This window comes from Ostrea edulis, chromosome 9 (assembly GCF_947568905.1).
Source record: "Ostrea edulis chromosome 9, xbOstEdul1.1, whole genome shotgun sequence".
NCBI lineage: Eukaryota > Metazoa > Mollusca > Bivalvia > Ostreida > Ostreidae > Ostrea > Ostrea edulis.
This window is the reverse complement of record NC_079172.1, coordinates 30,111,676-30,131,186: the sequence shown is the minus strand read 5'-3', so window position 1 is coordinate 30,131,186 and position 19,511 is coordinate 30,111,676. Positions and strand designations below refer to the sequence as shown.

General features: G+C 36.0%; 1 protein-coding gene across 1 annotated transcript; it reads right to left on the bottom strand.

The window, feature by feature from the left end:
- Window positions 1-482: 482 nt before the first annotated feature.
- On the bottom strand, window positions 483-19,096 carry LOC125660320 (mucin-5AC-like). Its single transcript, XM_056150704.1, has 8 exons — window positions 18,596-19,096; window positions 17,198-17,452; window positions 9,751-10,257; window positions 9,464-9,658; window positions 9,047-9,299; window positions 6,785-6,918; window positions 6,361-6,478; window positions 483-4,649 (listed from the first exon to the last, which is right to left on the bottom strand). The coding sequence occupies exons 1-8, from the start codon at window positions 19,029-19,031 to the stop codon at window positions 1,421-1,423; spliced, it is 5,127 nt and encodes a 1,708-aa protein (XP_056006679.1). The 5' UTR covers window positions 19,032-19,096; the 3' UTR covers window positions 483-1,420.
- Window positions 19,097-19,511: the final 415 nt, after the last annotated feature.

Sequence of the window (19,511 nt, the reverse complement as noted above, 5' to 3'; positions counted from 1 at the left end):
TACTTTTGAGTTTTACTTTCCCTTGTTCAGATGGATATTGATATCACTCATAATTTACATATGGATATCGATATCACTCATAATTTACATATGGATATTGATATTACTCATAATTTACATTTGGATATTGATATCACTCATAATTTACATATACATGTAGATATTGATATCACTCATAATTTACATAATGTGAACAAGATGAGGTAAACCCAATTAAAACTACATTTTAAAATTTTTCTCAACAAAAGTTGACAATTTGTCCAACAAGAAGCAACGATAATTAAAACCATGTACATGTATTATTAATGTGCAATATAAACAGTCTTATCCACTCACAAAACATGCAAGTTACAGTGAGTTTTACTGGAACCCTTGACAATGATAAAGGTTATAACCTCATACTTGTCAAACAACTGTTCATGGTATTGACAAGGAGATATTGAACATATCAAAATCGGTCTGAATATCTGAGGCATGAACCAGGGCCAAAAAAAAAAGATAGTTTGTTTCCCCTCGCCCGACCGACCCAGTCAAATTCCCGCCGACCCAAAAGTTTTTATTCATATTTTTCAGCGACATTTTTTTTAATTTCCGAACAGAAAGCAATACAAACAATAAAAGATGTGATATGATTGTCAAAGAGACAACCATCAACAAAATGACAAATATTAACAAACAATTACACTTCTACAGGTCATCCTATTAAAGGTATTCACTGATTGGTTTAAAGCATACTACCTTGTAGTATGTCTTAGTATATTGCCATGGAAATTTAGTACAAAAAATGTTGTAGAAAAAAAAAACTTTTTACCTACCTACCTACCCATATGTGAAATTTAGGGTCGGGAGAGGGGAAACAAACATATTTTTAAATGTGGCCCAGGTAGTTATGAATATACAGTAAAACACACTTCAGTGATCACACTTATAATGAATCCACGCTTATTGAGAAGTGATATTTATATCTATGAGAGAAAAATAATAAAAATTGTATGGGATATAATGAAGACCCTTGAGGATCGCAATAACCGTGTTTTACAATTCAATGTATGAAGAATAGTGCATTTTAACTAATGACCAGATTATTTCCTTCATAGCAAAATCTTCAAACATGTTTTGTACATTGATAAAAACAAGAACTACTTTATTTGATCATCATGCAGAAAATACTTCATGACACTCATCTGTTTCAAGTTTTACGGTATAACACTTGATTGAAAAATATTGGAATTGTCCTTTTCACAATTTTGCAACTACACAGTAATTAAATTGATTTTAAAAGTCAGTGTCATGTTTTTAGCTTTGTTAGAATCTAGAGAGAAAAAACACACCTAGAATTTCAGGTATGAGATATACTAGAAATGAAATGTTTCATCGGTACTTAATTGATATGAAGAATTAGTGATGAATGGTAGTTTAATCATTGCTTATGTCTTTTAGATGCACGGACCGGTGAATTGTATTGATGCCTCTTCTTATTTACAGATTTCATAGATCTAGTGGATTTGTTTTTTGTTTCCAGAGCTATGTCCTTTACACTTCTGGGGGCATCTCCTGACTCCAAATTTGAATGATCTCCTGTACATTCGAACTTGTTGGAGCATTTTAGTTGTTCATGATCATCTTTGGGATTTTGTTGCATGTTACTATAAATCACCATATTCTTTGAATTGAGGCTCTCTCCCTGATTAGGTAAAGATTCAGAGACATTGTCTTTCACAACTTCTTCCTTAACTTCTCTAGGACCCCCATCATCTGTGGTTTCTGACACAGCTTCTGATAAATTACTGCTGTAATATTTTTCTTCACAAGATGTCACAGACAGCTCCTCTGCATTATCAATGACAATTTCTACCTCAGAATATTTTTTACTTGAATCCTCTTCATCGTCAACTCCTGATTTTTCTGCAGGTCCAATCTCCATGTCATACTGCAAATTAGATCCATTATGGTCGTTACGTTTAGTCTCCACCAGAATCTCAAAGTTTTCTGTTCTTTTGACTTCTAGTTCCGCAACCTCTTCATTTAAACTTCCACTATCTTTGCTGTACTCGGTGTCGTAGATGACTGTTGTCTCGCTTTGATTTTGTTCTATAGAATTCACATTATCTGCTTTTAATCCTAGGAGCAGTTCTACGTATTCACCAGTTTCTTGAGTTTCATTCAAAGGCCCAGCTTGACTAGCTGACATGTGTGCTACATCAGAGTCGACCTTTTGCAGAATATTTGTAGTAACATTACTGTCATCATGTTTCTCGCTTATATGATTGTCCCTTACTGCTGTGTGACAACTTGCTTCGTTTTCTCTTTCTTCACTGTGAATCTGTACCCTGTCTTGTGATACACAATCATTTGTAACATTCGCTAACGGAATGGGTGTTGAGGCTCTAATATTCTGTAATGGCGTGGATGTTGAGGCTGTAAAATACTGTAATGGAGTGGAGAATGAGGCTGTAACATTCTGTAATGGAGTGGGTGTTGAGGCTGTAACATTCTGTAATGGAGTGGAGATTGAGGCTGTAACATACTGTAATGGAGTGGAGAATGAGGCTGTAACATTCTGTAATGGAGTGGGTGTTGAGGCTGCAACATTATGTAATGGAATGGGTGTTGAGGCTGCAACATTATGTAATGGAGTGGATGTTGAGGCTGTAACATTCTGTAATGGAGTGGAGAATGAGGCTGTAACATTCTGTAATGGCATGGAGAATGAGGCTGAAACATTCTGTAATGGAGTGGGTGTTGAGGCTGTAACATTCTGTAATGGTGTGGAGAATGAGGCTATAACATTCTGTAATGGAGTTGAAGTTGTAACATTCTGTAACGGAGTGAATGTTGAGGCTGTAACATTCTGTAATGGAGTGGGTGTTGAGGCTGTAACATTCTGTAATGGTGTGGAGAATGAGGCTGTAACATTCTGTAATGGAGTGGATGTTGAAGCTGTAACATTCTGTAATGGCATGGCAAATGAGGCTGTAACATTCTGTAATGGCATGGCAAATGAGGCTGTAACATTCTTTAATGGCATTGAGAATGAGGCTGAAACATTCTGTAATGGAGTGGGTGTTGAGGCTGTAACATTCTGTAATGGAGTGGAGAATGAGGCTGTAACATTCTGTAATGGCGTGGAGAATGAGGCTGAAACTTTCTGTAATGGAGTGGGTGTTGAGGCTGTAACATTCTGTAATGGCATTGAGAATGAGGCTGTAACATTCTGTAATGGAGTTGAAGTTGTAACATTCTGTAATGGAGTGAATGTTGAGGCTGTAACATTCTGTAATGGAATGGGTGTTGAGGTTGTATCGTTTTGTAACAGAGTGGTTGTTGAGGCTGCCATATTCTGTAACTGAGTGGTCGTTGAGGCAGTATCACTCTGTAACTGAGTGGTCATTGAGGCTGCAATGTTCTGTAACTGAGTGGTCGTTGAGGCAGTAACATTCTGTAACTGTATAGGTGTTGAAGCTGTAATATTCTGTAACTGAGTGGTCGTTGAGGCTGCAACATTCTGTAACTGAGTGGTCGTTGAGGCTGCAACATTCTGTAACTGGGTGGTCGTTGAGGCTGTAACATTCTGTAACTGAGTGGTCGTTGGGGCTGCAACATTCTGTAACTGGGTGGTCGTTGAGGCTGTAACATTCTGTAACTGGGTGGTCGTTGAGGCTGCAACATTCTGTAACCGGGTGGTCGTTGAGGCTGTAACATTCTGTAACTGGGTGGTCGTTGAGGCTGCAACATTCTGTAACTGGGTGGTCGTTGAGGCTGACTTGTTTTGATAAAACTTTGCCCTCCACACTTCATTCTCCAGGAGACCTTCAATAATTTTGTACGACCGCTTCTTAATGGGTCTGTTGTTTTCCTCTTGATATTTGAAAATGTGGCAGTTCTCATTTGATCCGGAGGGCTGCACATACAGTGGTGGAACATCTAATTGTGGATTCATGTATGGCACAGATTCGTTGTATTCAGATAACTGATACTGTTCAGGAGCGGCATTGTATACATCCAGGTCTCCATGCAGAGCCTTAACTGCATTAGACATAATGGAACCAAATTCCATGCTTTCTGTTTTCTCTTGATCCTTTGGCACATTGACATTGGAAGCTGGATCACACTGGTAAACAATGTCATCTGCATAATTCATGGGATTAATGGTGAGGGCATAGTCTCCGAAGTTTTGAGGGGTGGTAGGAATAAGATTTCCTGTCAGTGTTTGCACTGGAGTCATTTCTATATCACTTTCCTGTGGTACCTGTGAATTGTTAATTCCAGTATCGTGAAGCCCTTTTATGGCTACTGTTTGCTGTTGTTTTATGGTAGGATTTCCAGACAATGAAGTTGGTTGTAACAATGTGTCATTATGAGATTCAGACATGGAAGTTGACTTTGTCCAGCATGACGAAGTTGCACTCTGCTGACTATTTTGTAAGTTTTGTGACAGATAGAGATTGGACATTCTGTGGACATTAGCTGCAGATACTGTAGGAGCAGCTCCTGCTGTTGTATTGCTGTTTCGATTTCTGCTGAGGGTATATGATGCTGGCGAGGGACAAATTTCCAGATCACTTGGGCATCGTTTCACATTTGAGAAATAGCAAACTGGCTGCTTATCTGTTCCACTCGCATTGTCATCGTTCAAATACTGCTGCCATCTATCATAATGGAAAACACAAATATTGAAGGTGCTCATGATCATTAAAATGGTGTTATTAATCACATTATTAGGGCCCACCATAAAATGGTGTTATTAATCACATTATTAGGGCCCCACCATATGGCACACAATAACTTGATTTCTTGGAAAGATTTTCATAAACTTTATACATAATACTTGGATTAGGCAGAGGAAGACCCCTTTCAATTTTCAGATTTTTTTGATATTGAGAAGATATTGACTGGGTTCAAGGACAACAGCTGTATTGTTTGACTGGCCCTCAGATCCGTTCGATGGTCAAACAAAACAGCTGTTGTCTGAGGACATGGTCTATAACTGCCTTCATTTATTTTGCTTGTTTTTACTACATGTATATGTGCACATGGTTTGTTGACTTTGAACTTTTACCGTATCCACTAGTTTAAAAGAAAACATAACCCAATATCCAATTAATGATTACATTTTCATGTTTCTGGTCAGCGTTTCTTCTGATTAATTTTGTATTTCATCAGCAGTCAAATCAGTGAACCTCGCCATTACATAAACAAAGTAACAGACTAAGAATCACATGACTTTTGTAGCCAATAGAAATAGGGCAGACTATTGCCTGATCAACAGTTCATAGACTGTTGACCTGTCAATAGACCCCGAGTGTGAGAGTTGGTTTAACATTTCAAATGTTGGCTCTTAATCGTATCAATTTTATAGGAAAAAATTTAGGTGTGTAACAACACTTTCTATGGCCTACAATAAATTGAGATTTAATGTTTGAGAAGATGAATTTAAAGGCAATGCTTGGATTTCTATATAGAAATCACTCTGTTCTGTCGGTCATCGCTTTTTCTACAGTACGCAATAACTTAAGTTTCCTTGGAAATATTTTCATAAATTGTATGCATATACTAAATTGGATTAGGCAGAGGAGACCCCTGTCAATTTCTAGTTGGTGCATAAAAACCATGTAAAAGACCCACATTCAAATAGTACACATTTGTCATGCCTTAATTCTAATCTTCCAGTCAAGGTGGAAGTAGATACACATGTAACAACACAACAGTGCTACTCGTTTCTTATTAGTACAGCGTATAAAATTAGTTCCCAGCCATTTCTGATATATTCTGATACAAAATAGATATTTTTTACACAGCTTAATTTCCAGAAAATATTGAATTTAGGCTTGGACGAGCTTGGTATTTAAACCATCTAGATTTATCTTTCCATTACAGTTAACAAGGTAAAGTGATAGAAAATTTTGTTTCTCCTAGGATGTGCTTTATGTTTGCATAAATTAACATTTAATCTAAATTAAAATTGACAGTTTTTCACTTTTGATATCATTTGTACGCCAGCTGACAGCAAATTTAACTATCTCCCACCTCGTTTTTATCTCTAGGATAATATCACTTTTGTGAAATGAAATAAAATTTGATTTTACTTTTCCAAATTTAACAGAATATTGAACAAATGTTGGGATGTTGTGTAAAGAATCTACAAGATAGATGTGGACACTTTTGTTGCTGGTGTATATAGTAAGTTTGAATGTACAGTAATACTTCATAAAATATACACAGTTCTGCTGTACAAGCAAGTTGTAAACACTTTTATTTGCTGGAAGAAGTAGCGCAGACACACCTAAGGTAATTTGTAATCAGAGGAAGCAAAACTAAACTAGCACAAAGAAATCTATCTGAAGTGATATGACAACTTACCCATTCACATCGACTTGTAACTCTGTGGATCGGACTTGATTGACATAGTTGTCAAAGTAGAACGGAGCGTATGGATCCGATAAATCCGTTTTGGAATTGACACTATCTGGTACAGTACCTACAAATATTGGAAACTTGTGATCACAGTGCTTTTATCTTTTCCTGTTATTTAGAGTACTTCACCGATTCCTAACAAGAGTATAGCACCTTCTCTATTGGAGTACTGTAAAACACGCATATAACAAATATGCTTACAAAAAAATTCATGCTTATTGCGAAGTGATATATATAATTCTCCTACAAGAGGAACATAATGAAAATTTTATTGGATATACATAATGAAGTTTTCTTCTAACAAACTTTTTTCTCTGGCCCTTGAGGTTTGCTATAACTGGTTTGCTGTATTTCAGGTTAAAAAATTTACCTTCATATAAGAGATGAGTCTGTGGTGTCTGTTCTACTGGTGGGAATGGAAACGGCCAAAGTGTGTCTGTCTTGTCACTCATGTTGGGGAGAGTTGGTATGGCTATTGGGAGCTGGATGTTGTCAGTTGAATTACTGCAATTTGTATTTTGGGATAAAGTTAACTTTACAGTCACAAAATGTTTTTGTTTTACGATGTATAACATTAATTACACATAAACATTCTCTCATTTTCTTTAGAATGACTGAAAATCACTATTTTTATGCTCCCTGAAAATTGGGGGGGGGGGGGGGGGGGGGGGGGGTGTATATGTAGTCACTCATCGTTGGAAACCCACGGTTGGTAGCACTTTTACTGCTAAAAGAAGTGCGACTGACCGTGGGTTTCTGGCGATGATAGTCGCTGTTGTGTCCGTCCGTCTGAGATCATACCTCCCAAATCTTTCATCAGAAATTGATATAATTCATCACAGATATTCTTTGAGACAAGGACTTGTGGACCAAGATTTCAAGGTCATTTTGGAAAAGGAAAGGTCACTCAGAACATATAAAAGTTCCTTATTTCAACAGGGTTTTTTTTAATATAAAAGTTCCCATCTCTTTAAACCTTTCATCAGAAATTGATTATAATTGATCACAAATTTTCCTTGGGACAGGGGAACTTTGGGCCAAGGTCATTTTTGAAAGGTTAAGATCACTCAGAACATATATACTTTATATAAGGATCATGGTACTAAATGAAAGGTCTTACCATAAGAAATTTATATACAAGATATGAAAGATCTACCTTAAGTAGTTCAGGACATATCATATAGGTAAGATTTTATTAAAAGTGGGTCATGGTTACATCACACACCATTGTATCACATGAAAGGTCTTTCCATAAAAAAAATGTATATATACAAAATATGAAGGCCCTAGCTTAAATAGTCCAAGAGATATTTTTAAAGATGTTCCCCATATATCAGCACATAACATTTTGATCCCCATTGTGGTTAAACCCTACTCCCCGGGACCATGAATTACACAATCTTGAATTTACTCTATGTCAGGAAGCTTTCATGTAAATGTCTAGTCTTCTAGCCCAGTGGTTCTTGAGAAGGTTTTTAAAGATTTTCTCTATATATATTTGCATGTAAAACTTTGATCTCCAATTGTGCCTGTGGTCCCGGACACCCTACCCCCGGGGACCATGATTTGAACAAACTTGAATCTGCACTATGTTGGGAAACTTTCATGTAAATTTTAACTTTTCTGGCCCAGTCGATCTTGAGAAGATTTTTAAATGACCCCACCCTATTTTTTACATTTTCGTAATTATCTCCCCTTTGAAGGACATGATCCTTTATTTGAACAAACTTGAGTCTCCTTCACCCATGAATGATGTGTACCAGCTTTTATTGAAATTGGCCCAGTGGTTCTGGAGAAGAAGATGAAAATGTGAACACTTTACAGACAGATGGACAACAGGTGATCAGAATAGCGCACTTGAGCTTTTAGCTCAGGTGAGCTAAAAAATACTGAACATGCTCTTTCGTGTCGAATCTGTTGAGAGACAAGACACCATATGCAGGTGATAATGAAATATTGCTACATTTTGCGTGTTTAGAATATATTCACCTAGTTTTGATTGATGCGTGTGACCTACATAGTCTACTGTTGATAATTTTAATACCATATAAGTGGAAATGTTAGCGAGACACAAATTTAGCGATTTTCCCATAAAAATGGGTAAATTTATTTAGCGAAAGCAAATTTTGGCGACTCTAGAATTTCAGGAAAGATAACTATTACCTCCGATATGGAATAAATTGTTCGAAATATTCAATTTTAATTTAGCGATCTTATCACTCTTGCTAAAAATACCAATATTAAATCCTCGCTAAAAATTCTGCTTATACGGTAATTTTCAAAGAAAAATAAATAAATCTCAAACAATCACAAGCTTCGTGATGTTATATTCCAGTAGTGGAAGGTTATTAAGTTTCTGACCATTGCAAAGCAGATATTGAATTTCAGAGAAATCAAATCATTTGAATTTCAGGACCAGAAATTGACTATTGTCGAATTCAGTTCTTTTAAAATAACCAATTCTGATGTAAATAACAGGAACGTATTTTGAGTCACACGTACATACATACAGCATATTACAAAACAGAAAACAAAATCACTCTTTTATATTTAAATACGGGATCTGGTAGGCTTCAGCATAATGTGACAATGTAAGAATTTTTTGTTTTGTGTGTACATGCTTGAGCGATACCTTTTCAGTTCGTTACTAGTCGTCTGTTTTGGTTGTTGCGACTTTTGCTGTCTTGGATGGGTATTCTGCTGGGAGATGGATTCGTTCACCATAGTCACGGACCTCTGGCTCAGTGTTTTCTGTGTTTCCAAAGACATGAAGTTCTGTTGAGTTGGTTGATTAACCTGTACCTGGTTTACTGGTTTCGCTTTGGTTGTAGATGAAACCAGCGGTGTTGTTGATGGAATGACGGACCTCGACTCGGGAATATAATCTGTAATTCAATTTTATGGTGCTAAAGCTAGACTAATAGCCTAGTATATCTTTATCAGTGATTTGTTTTTACTACATTTTCAGAAAATATTTCAAATATCTTGATCTTTGCGGACCAGATGTTCCTATGTTAACAAATGTAGATATTCTCATATTTTAACATACTGTATTTCATGACAAAGGAGTTGGGACGGCCCAGTGTATTGATTTGATTGGTCAGTTTGGTTCTAGCCTGGACTTCTGCAGTTGGTTGTGTCTTCAGCTGTGTAGTAGTGACAACAGGTGCCCGCTGTAAAACAGGCTGGATGCTTGGTGCTGTGACTTTCGCAATTCTTTCACCTGAGTATTTAAAACATACACCTGTAATTATTTGAACTCATCCAAATAAAGTTAAATTGCATTTCAAAAATGTAAATTTTGAATAGGAGCACATAAATAAAGAGTTGCAATACCTGGTTTTACTTGGGAACTTTTCGAGACATTTCTTAATTTTTCAGAGGATAACACTTCTTGTTTGAACTGGCTAAAGGTTTGGAATGTGTTGCCATTGTTGCGTGGTTGTAAACTTGATGGGACAACTACTTGTTTGACAGTGGACAGTATTGTTTTAGCGTCTATCTTGGACTCTTGCTGTTGTTTTTGCTGATCTAACGTCGGTATGTGCAGCGTTGATTTCACCTCAGTTTTTGTCTTGGTATTTGAATTTGTAGAAGGGGTCGCCGTGACGGCTTGTTGAGATTTTCTACTGTCGTCTGCTACTATGGAGCTCGGAGCAGATGTGATGTCAACAGACTGCTGGTTCTGTTGCGCTGCTGATGCAATTGGTCGATAGGCCGTCCCTTTATCGGGGTTTTTGTTGGCATCAGTTTCTTTTGTGTTCACAAACCTTTGCCACATCCGACTGTGCTGTACATCTTTCTGGATCTCGCGCTTTGAGATATTTGGTTGATACACCCAACCTAGAAAATCAAAACAGAAGTTAACCTAAGCTATGAATTGGGTAGAGTACATTTACATCTTATAACTATATTTTTATTTTATATATGAAAAGGTGAAGATAACGAACAGTGATAAATTTCACAACTCCCAAAAAGTATGTAAAATAGAGAGCTGTGCAAACATGGACCTCATGATATACCAGAGTAGGGATCAGGTGCCTAGGATGAGTAAGCATCCCCTGTCGATCGGTCACACCAGCCGTGAGCCCTATATCTTGATTAGGTAAACGGAGTAATCCGTAGTCAGAATCAAGTGCGCCAAGAACTCAATGATAATTAGCGCTGACAAACTGCAATATCAAAAATGTACATTATATTTCATTTAATACTGTAGTAATATATTACTGTACGTGTACTTAATTTAGAGTATTTAAAATTTGGCGCAGTCGAAGCAGATGCACTATTTGGCGTATTGCGTTATCGTGATTTAGCGTTTCTCTGGGCGGGATAATGGATTATTAGCGCTCTTGCTTCGCTGTGGCGCAGTACCAACATTTGAATCCTGCTAAAGTAAGAACCCTGACAGTGTTTCAGGTGATATCTTTTTTTTTTTTTTTTTCATTTTAGAAGACTTTAGGATAATTAGCTTACAAACTAGGTGTATCTTCAGTGTAGTGCACAATGTTTGATTTGACGAGCGTATCTTAGTTTCTGGTTTTACAAGACATTGTCTAGTGGTAATCAGAGTCCATGAAATTATAGAAGGAAGTGCACCCTGGACAACCAGTGACGGATCCAGAAATAAAAATACTTTGATGAATATTCAACCAAGAGCGTCTAAACCTGCCACTAATCACATGTTAAATTCATATAACCTCCAGAATTTGAATTTCCTCATTTACACGAGTAGCAGATGTATTTGATCTTGAACCCGTATAGTGATGCTAAAAGGTGTTTGCTCAGAATTTCGACATTTTCCAACAATTATGTATAAATGAATAAAGAAAAATCACCGAACAAAACTAATGAAGGCTTCAATTGATGTAAATGTTCCTGTAATGATCGATTGGATTTTCCTATGATGGTGACAATATTGTGGAAATATAGAGATTTACAGTTCATGAGTACTAGTTACTCCGATTTCCCATTCTCATAAACCATTTTTTTTTTTTTAAAGACTTATTTCTACAGAAATGAGTTTTAATATAAACTCTTTTAACGATGAAATGTTGAAACGTGTATGTACATTCTAGGGGGCGAGGTGAATGATGTAAATGCACGAGAAGAGAGTCTCCAATTTCACGCATATTTTATAGATATTTGAATCGGTAAGATAATGCAATATCTGACTCCTCCATTAATGAAGAAACAACAACCAATCCGATATTCTTCTTACTTTTCAGTTTGATTAAAACCAGACCTTCAATCCCCCCCCCCCCTTTATTTATGTCCGCTAGTTGAACAAGCGAGGTTGATGGTCTGGTTTTAATCAGACTGCCCCACTCTTATCTTGTGACATGTATGTATTCTTCACTGTATAATTTTGAAAGGAGTATTAACAAGAGGCCGGCCCACAGGCCTTATCGGTCACCTGAATACTAGTGAAAAAGTATCACTACTTCCATGGGCTATGAAATCTAGAAGAAGAAAAATTCTGTTCTAAATATCTAAGCTAAATTCTAATGTTCAGCAACAGTATAAAACAAGATGTGTTCTTAAAACTTCACTGCCCTCAAAGGTGCATACACTGATGAAACGGCTTTAAAGAGTAGGTGTATTAACATTAAAACATCTGCATGTATGCATTTAGATTTTATACAGTATCAGCAAACTTACACATAAATGCTATATACTAAGTCTGGCCCTACCCTGGGGTTAGAACCCTTACTCTGAGGATCATCAACTTTACAATTTTGGTTAACGACTATCTGCTCTATCCATTTAGTTTCAATTTAGTATAAATAGCACTACAGAAGATGCTATTCAAGTGTTTTACACATAAACACTATATAACAAGTTTGTCCCCGCCCTGGGGTCAGAACCCCTATCATGAAATTTACAATTTTGGTAGAGGCCTTCCTGTCCTACATCACTATGCATTTAGTTTTTCTTACACATGTACAGTTCTAGAGAAGAAGATTTTTGAAAATTGGTCAATTTTGGGCAGTTTTTTACCCCGCCCCCAAGGCCCATGGGGTGCAGGAGTCCTGAAATTTACAATTTATGTTCCCCTTGTTCCAAATATGTTTCATACCAGATTTGAAAAGAATTGGAATGACAGTTATCAAGAAGTTAAAAATGTCTATTGTTTACACATTTGATAACTGGCCATTTTGGCCCCACCCCGATACTAAAATGCCTACCCCTGGGACCATCAAATTTACAATTTTGGTATTAAAGGACTATTTGTTCTTTCTAAATATCTATTTACTTTTAATTTAGTATCAATAGCACTAAAGAAGATGTTCTTCAAGTGTTTTACACATAAACACTATATACCAAGTTTGGCCCCGCCCTGGGGTCAGAACCCCTACCCCGGGGATCATGAAATTTACAATTTTGGTAGAGGCCTTCCTGCTCTACATCACCATGCATTTAGTTTTTTCTTACACGTGTGTGGTTCTTGAGAAGAAGATTTTTGAAAATTGGTTAATTTTGGGCAGTTTTTGCCGGGCCCCAGGGGTTCTGGAGTCCTTAGATTTACAATTTATGTCCCCCTTGTCCCAATGATGCTTCATACCAAATTTGAAAAGAATTGGACTGGTAGTTATCAAGAAGAAGTTAAAAATGTTCAATTGACGACGGACGAAAACCAATTGTAATAGGTCACCTGAGTTTATTCAGGTGACCTAAAAACTCGTTATAACGAGTTAGATATTTTTTTTTTTCACTCTTCAAAAATGAGTCTATCCGGCTTTCGTAGTGATACTATATTTGGTGAAAACAATATTTTGCGGCGAAGGGATTTTTCAGACAAAATAGGAAACGGGTAAGTATTGTAGTCTTTCATAGTGCCTCTCTTTGTGGCTTCTTTTTACATCACAAACTTCTAAAATTAATACCATACATTACAAGTCGGTATTATCTTATAAGTAACAAGAGGTTCATGGCTCACATCGCTGAGTCACCGTAATCGTACGGTTCAGCTGAATCTTAAATTGAAAAGGGGGGTAACCGTCAATCAGTAGCTTATTCATCGGTTCAAACTAGTCTTACATTTCCGAGAGGGGGGAGGGGAGGTGATAAACGAACTACTTTATCGTTCAAAGAAAAAAGTACATTGTTCATAAATTCCGGGGGGGGTTGGGGGGGGGGTTATCACGTTTTCATCACAGGCACTCGACGTTTTAAATATCTATAATAAAAAAAAATTGTCTTCCTGTACAGTAAACATAATATATTATGTTTACAGGAAGACATTTTTTTAATTATAGATATTTAAAACATGAGTGCCTGTGGTTTTCATGTAATATATTATTTCATTTTAGCGAGCGACTATATAATAATGGATAGAAAATATTTTTCATGGACACGTACAACCTACTTCACAAACCCAAATTAAATACATTATTATTTTCTGTAACTCCTGGTGGTAACTTTAATGTGTATTTTTTTTTTACGACTACTATGATGTGATAAGAAGTTGTTGATCAGCCATATTGTCGAGCGCTCTTTTACAATACATTGACGAAGAACCTGGATGTGAACCCCACGACCTTTTGACCCAACGTGGCATTTTAGTGTGCAAAACATCTATTTTGTGTTTCTGTTTGTCCATAATTCATTATGACATCACAATGAATGCTATACTTAACAATAATGTTGACGGCACATGTACATTCAAGAAAGAGCACGAAGATTTCTAAGAAAATACAATAAATACACGGCACACCTTCAACAAGACTTGTTAGAAGACAACTTAGCTTGCCGGTAAGTGTGACTCTTCTTACTCTTTCCCTTGGTTGAAAAGATAAAGCCAAGGTTAAGTTTTTGCAAAGTAGTTCAATGGGCATGGTTTGGTCATGAGAAATCTGTATGCTTGATAGAAACAACCAAGGTTTGGCTAAATATTGATAAAACTTATATGTGTACACACGCAGTCTAATTCGTGAAGCGGTCGATCAGTTTAAGACAAAAATGTGCGTAAATGAAAAAGGCTAAGATAACCAACAGTCACCAACCTCACTAATCCTGTAAAAGAACGAATAGTGACCAATCTCATAAAGAATACAAAACCAAGAACGGGGCAAACACGGACCCCTGGACTTGGGAATAAAATACATCTCATACGATAAATTGTATTCATTTTGCGTACAAAACATAAATTCATAAAAATTCAGTTAAAATTAATTCAAATTAATTTTCATCATTTTTTGAAAACATAAATGTTTGTTTTGTAGTAAGCATTTTGCAAATTTTATGATCTTATTAACCTGTCGTTTATTAAAGTCAAATGCTATTTGGCGTGTTTTATGGCCGTTCTTTTACATATTGGTTACTCAGTGTATCTGATCAAGACGGGGAGAGAGAGAGCTCACAGCGGGTGTGACCTAGCTACAAAACAGTAGCTCTCTGGAAAAATATTGGGACATATTTCCGGTCAATAGGGGATGCTTACTCCTCCTAGGCACTTGATCCCACCTCTGCTATGTCCAAAATGTAGTCCTTTCCTAACCCTATTTAAATTGGCATACAAATTTTCAACTGGATAGATACAAGTGCTTTTGCTAGTCGATCTTGTTGATTTTTATGTGGCTTAGGTTGTAATAAGTACAAATATCACACACTCACACCCCCAAAGGTATTTTTATGATATTCAAAAGGTGAAAATATATTAGTAATATATTTTCATAATTACCTTTCCCTATACATGTATATAAATTTTCCTCAGTTTTGGATTTGGGTTAGGAAAGGACTACATTTTGTGGTGTAGGGTTGATTAAAAAGTTAAAAGTTTCCGAGGTTTATTTGGGGGGTGAGGGGGGGTGTTTGTATCTTTGTTATTGTATTTCCCCAATATATCGTAAATATTTGTACACGTACCCATGAACGCGTATACTATCTTAATTTTGTAATTCATGATACAAGCAGTAGGTGTTTCTTAAAAATTTCTATATTTATAATTTACACGAAATCGTTTTACCCCCACTTTTTAAAGTTCCAACTTAACTTTTGAGATAAGATTTACATGTAGCAACTTTTGTGTAATTGGAAAAAGTAACAATATTCCTAGATATTCTTTTGAACTCTCATAATTAGTCAAATTTGAAGTCTCATTCGTCAAATTCTATACGATTATATTTTTCCGTATTTTAAGTGCAAAAAGGTAATCATATTTATATTGTTAGAAGACATCATTATGCATTTATTTGATGTACTGCTTATGTTGAGTTGACGTCAACAGACACAGCTAGTTTAAGCAAATATTTCAGGTGCAAAGGGGCCAAGTTCAATCAAGTGTAGGCCAATAACAAGTACTATGATCCCAGATTTTCTGTCTATATAGCTTCATAAATCCACAGGTGCTTGGGTTCAGGACCCCCCCCCCCCCCTTCCGAATAAGCTACATGAGTTGATTTAATTTTTTTTTTTTTTTTTTTTTTTTTAAATATTTCTAATACATGCCAACAACATCGTACATACCCCTAAAGTCCAAAATAATTCAAAATAAGCCCTTTTAGAAAAATACTCTCACTGATTATTATAACAGAACCAGTAAATGGTATTTTTCTAAAAGGGCTTATTTTGAATTATTTTGGACTTTAGGGGTATGCACGTTGTTGACATGTATTAGAAATATTTTCAACAACAAAAAATAATTAAATCAACTCATGTAGCTTATTCGGAGAGAGAGAGAGAGGGGGGGGGGGGTCCTGAACCCAAGCACCTGTGCATAAATCCCCCCCTTCCATATAATATAGACAATTTTTTAAAAATTACGTTGCGCTGCAAAACTCAGTACGAACGTATTTAATTTTGTTTTTTTTTAGACCAAATAACTTTTTGCATTATTTTTTGAGAGAACATGCATTAACTGTCATGGGTTAAATCTGAAATAATTAAAAGTTCAAATTTATGTGCAAAATTTTTTAATTCAATGCTTGGTAATGAGCACACAACAAATCGAATCCCACTTCTCTCTTCGATTTCGAATCAATATTTTGAAAAGTTGCCAACCCCAACCTCCAAACCCCTAAAACAGTAAGGCTTTCATGTGCAGGTGTAATGTGCTGTAAAATAATTATCATGTTGAATTCTCAAGTTAAGCACGTTATTCTAGTGCTAATATTTGTGTATCACATTTTCTTTTCTTTCAATATAATGCATGCAGGAATGGTTATTTCGGCAAGGCCGGGTATGTATAGACCGCATTTCAGATTTTCTGTATTTGTACAGCACAGTGCCATGAATGAGTCAACTTCTATTTGTCTTACTATAATATAATTCATTGAAAACAACCACTTTTCTTAATCATTTTCATGAACTTGTCAAGATTCAATTTTTAGTACCTTTACACCATGGTTACGTGCTTCTATCCGGTACAGTCATACATTTAATATATACATTATATATACTGTTATGTACGACAGTAAGAACATCACACTGAAAGAGTTTCGCTCCAATCTTACAAATGATTATATAAGAAAATGGAATGCTAAAAGTTGATATTATTAAAGTTTCATTAGTCATATTTCTCCATTTGTTAGTAAAAGTTTTAAAAATCATGAATAGAATTTATGTCCAAATGTTTTGTAATAAATGTTTTAGATTTCATAAAAATTAGAGCAATAATTAGTTTAGAATGATCATTTAAACAAATATAGCTTAAAACGTAAAAGTTGATTCATTATCATGGCTCTGTGCTGTAGTATAGCATGTCAAAAGAACAGAAATAAAACTAATCAAAATTGCCTAAAATAACGCAAAAATAAACAGTTTCAGGGGGAATATTTGTGTGTACCAGGGAAGTCTTTTCTGTGTTGGTTTTTTACACGCTCCGCCTCCAAGTAGAAGTACTGCTTCTCTGAAGCGGGAAGATTTGCCCAGACCTGTCCAAGACCTACGCTGATTTCAGCATTAGAAGCGTTGGGCATCTGCTCGGCAAGCTTGCCTCGAAATTCCCTCGCCCACAACATAAAGGCGTTCATTGGCCGCTTGACTTTGCCATTTCTGTTCAGATAGTTGATGCCACGTGATCGATATTGCATGTTTGTTCCTGGAAAACGTAAAAAATAAAATAAAAAAGAATATAAAAAGAAAACTTAGTGTGCAATAAAAATGCATGAAAATATATCTTGCATCATAAATATTATACAAAGCGTGTGATCGAAACTGCATGGGAAGTAAAACATAAAGAGATTGAGAATATTTAGTATATAATGAAAATGTATCATGTACAGTGGGTGGGGGGGGGGGGTGTCAAAATATAAAATTTTCAAATTTAAGGTTAATCATGATCTCTTGTTTAGAAAAAAAAACCCGATAAAACGATAAAAGAAGCAATAATTTTCCCCCACTCTTGAAGAAATAAAAATGACAGAAAATAGTATTAAAACATGGTAAAACTGACTACATAGGAGACATTTTTTATCCTTTTGAAATCTTATGGCAGACCTCATGCCTCATGAAATTGCGCCCCTCTAACTTCAATTTCTAGATCCACCCCTGACATTTTAAAAGTTTCCAAAGAAAATCTTACATACATGTAGTCTATATATTTTATTTAAAACTTTTTTCAAAAGCTTCCCTTGGAGCCGATTTTTCCTCAATTTTGAAGAAATAAACACTAAATTGAGTTTAGAAATATCAGAATTAAGTTGCGGTTATAATTTTTTCAAAACATTCATACGATGAAATATTTCGGGGAAGTAATAATTTATTCACTTTTTTTTTTTTTCATTCGATACCCTTAAATTTTAGCATAGGATTTCCTACGATCTTCTAGTAACTAACTTTCTCTGTCTTTTATTTACTGGATCGGGATGGGTGTAGGCCTTCTAGTCAGACTAATTTGTATGTGCATAATAAAGTATAAAAAATCATTATGGTTACCCATTCATCCCTTCCAAATCTGTACTACTCATTGTTCAGTGGTGGATCTAGAGAGGGTTACAGAGGTTGCACCCATCCCCTATGGTTGAACATTTTTATAAAAAAAAAAAGAAGAAGTCATTCAACCCCCTCTCTGGGCGAAAAAGATACAAACTTGGGTCGCAACCCTCCTTTAAAATTTTTCTAGATCTGCCCGTTATTTATTACTAAGCTATTTGAGTATATATTTCACTGGAATTTTCATGGTTTTTTTTTTTTTTAATTTTCAGTATAGGTGTGCAACAGCTAATAAGTTTGGTATCTTTACCTGGCATTACTAATACTTTAGATGGTTTCTCATTCTTTGATTTGTCACCAACTTCTAGATCTATTCCTTCTATGGTGGGTCTTAATCTCCCATCAGATGTAACGAGATAAATTTGTCCGTTGTGACTGGCCTGGAAGTTGGGAACTATTATTTTCTCTTGCTTCACAGAAAGTTCAGCCTTCACTTTGACCTGTTGGGAGGGCGTTTCCTTTGAGTCACACTGAGTTGTATCCGCAGAGGGATTAGGTCTAATGCGGTTACTGTCATCGCGGGTTCCTGATGTTAGCACAACATTACCTTTCACATCCATCTCTGACAATTGTCTGCCATCTTTATCAAAATAAAGATACTTTACCGTGTTTGGCTTCTGTGACATATTTACGTTTTTGTGGACAGATTCGTTACTTTTCTCTTCTTCTCTATTTTCAGATTGCATCTTCCACTTTGATCAGAATTGTCGGTAAATTATGACGTCATAATATATAGTCAGTGACGTAACAAATGAATAATCATCAACGTCATATGCCGCGATATCGCTGTGCTTAGTTATCACGTGTGTTTGTTTACAGTGGCCATAGTCACGGAAAACATTTCAAGCTGAAAGGAAAAATGACTGAGGAAAAGCGTCTGAATTGTGATGAAAAGTTGCCCGAGCCTACAGGTGTCAAAGATTTTGATAATCTTCGAAATCTGAATACCTGCTTGCGAATGCCAAACTTGACACCAATTCATATAGCCAAGGAAGATGCAGAAATCGCTGTTCAGACAGGAATACTAAAGTCAAACCGAACAAAGATACTTGACATAAAATCTGACAGAGAAGCTGTAACGGTATGTTAATGCAGGGTTAGGATTAGTTTACTTAAACTCGACATAAATTCCCTACCTATGTCCATGACTGAGAGAGGATGGGGAG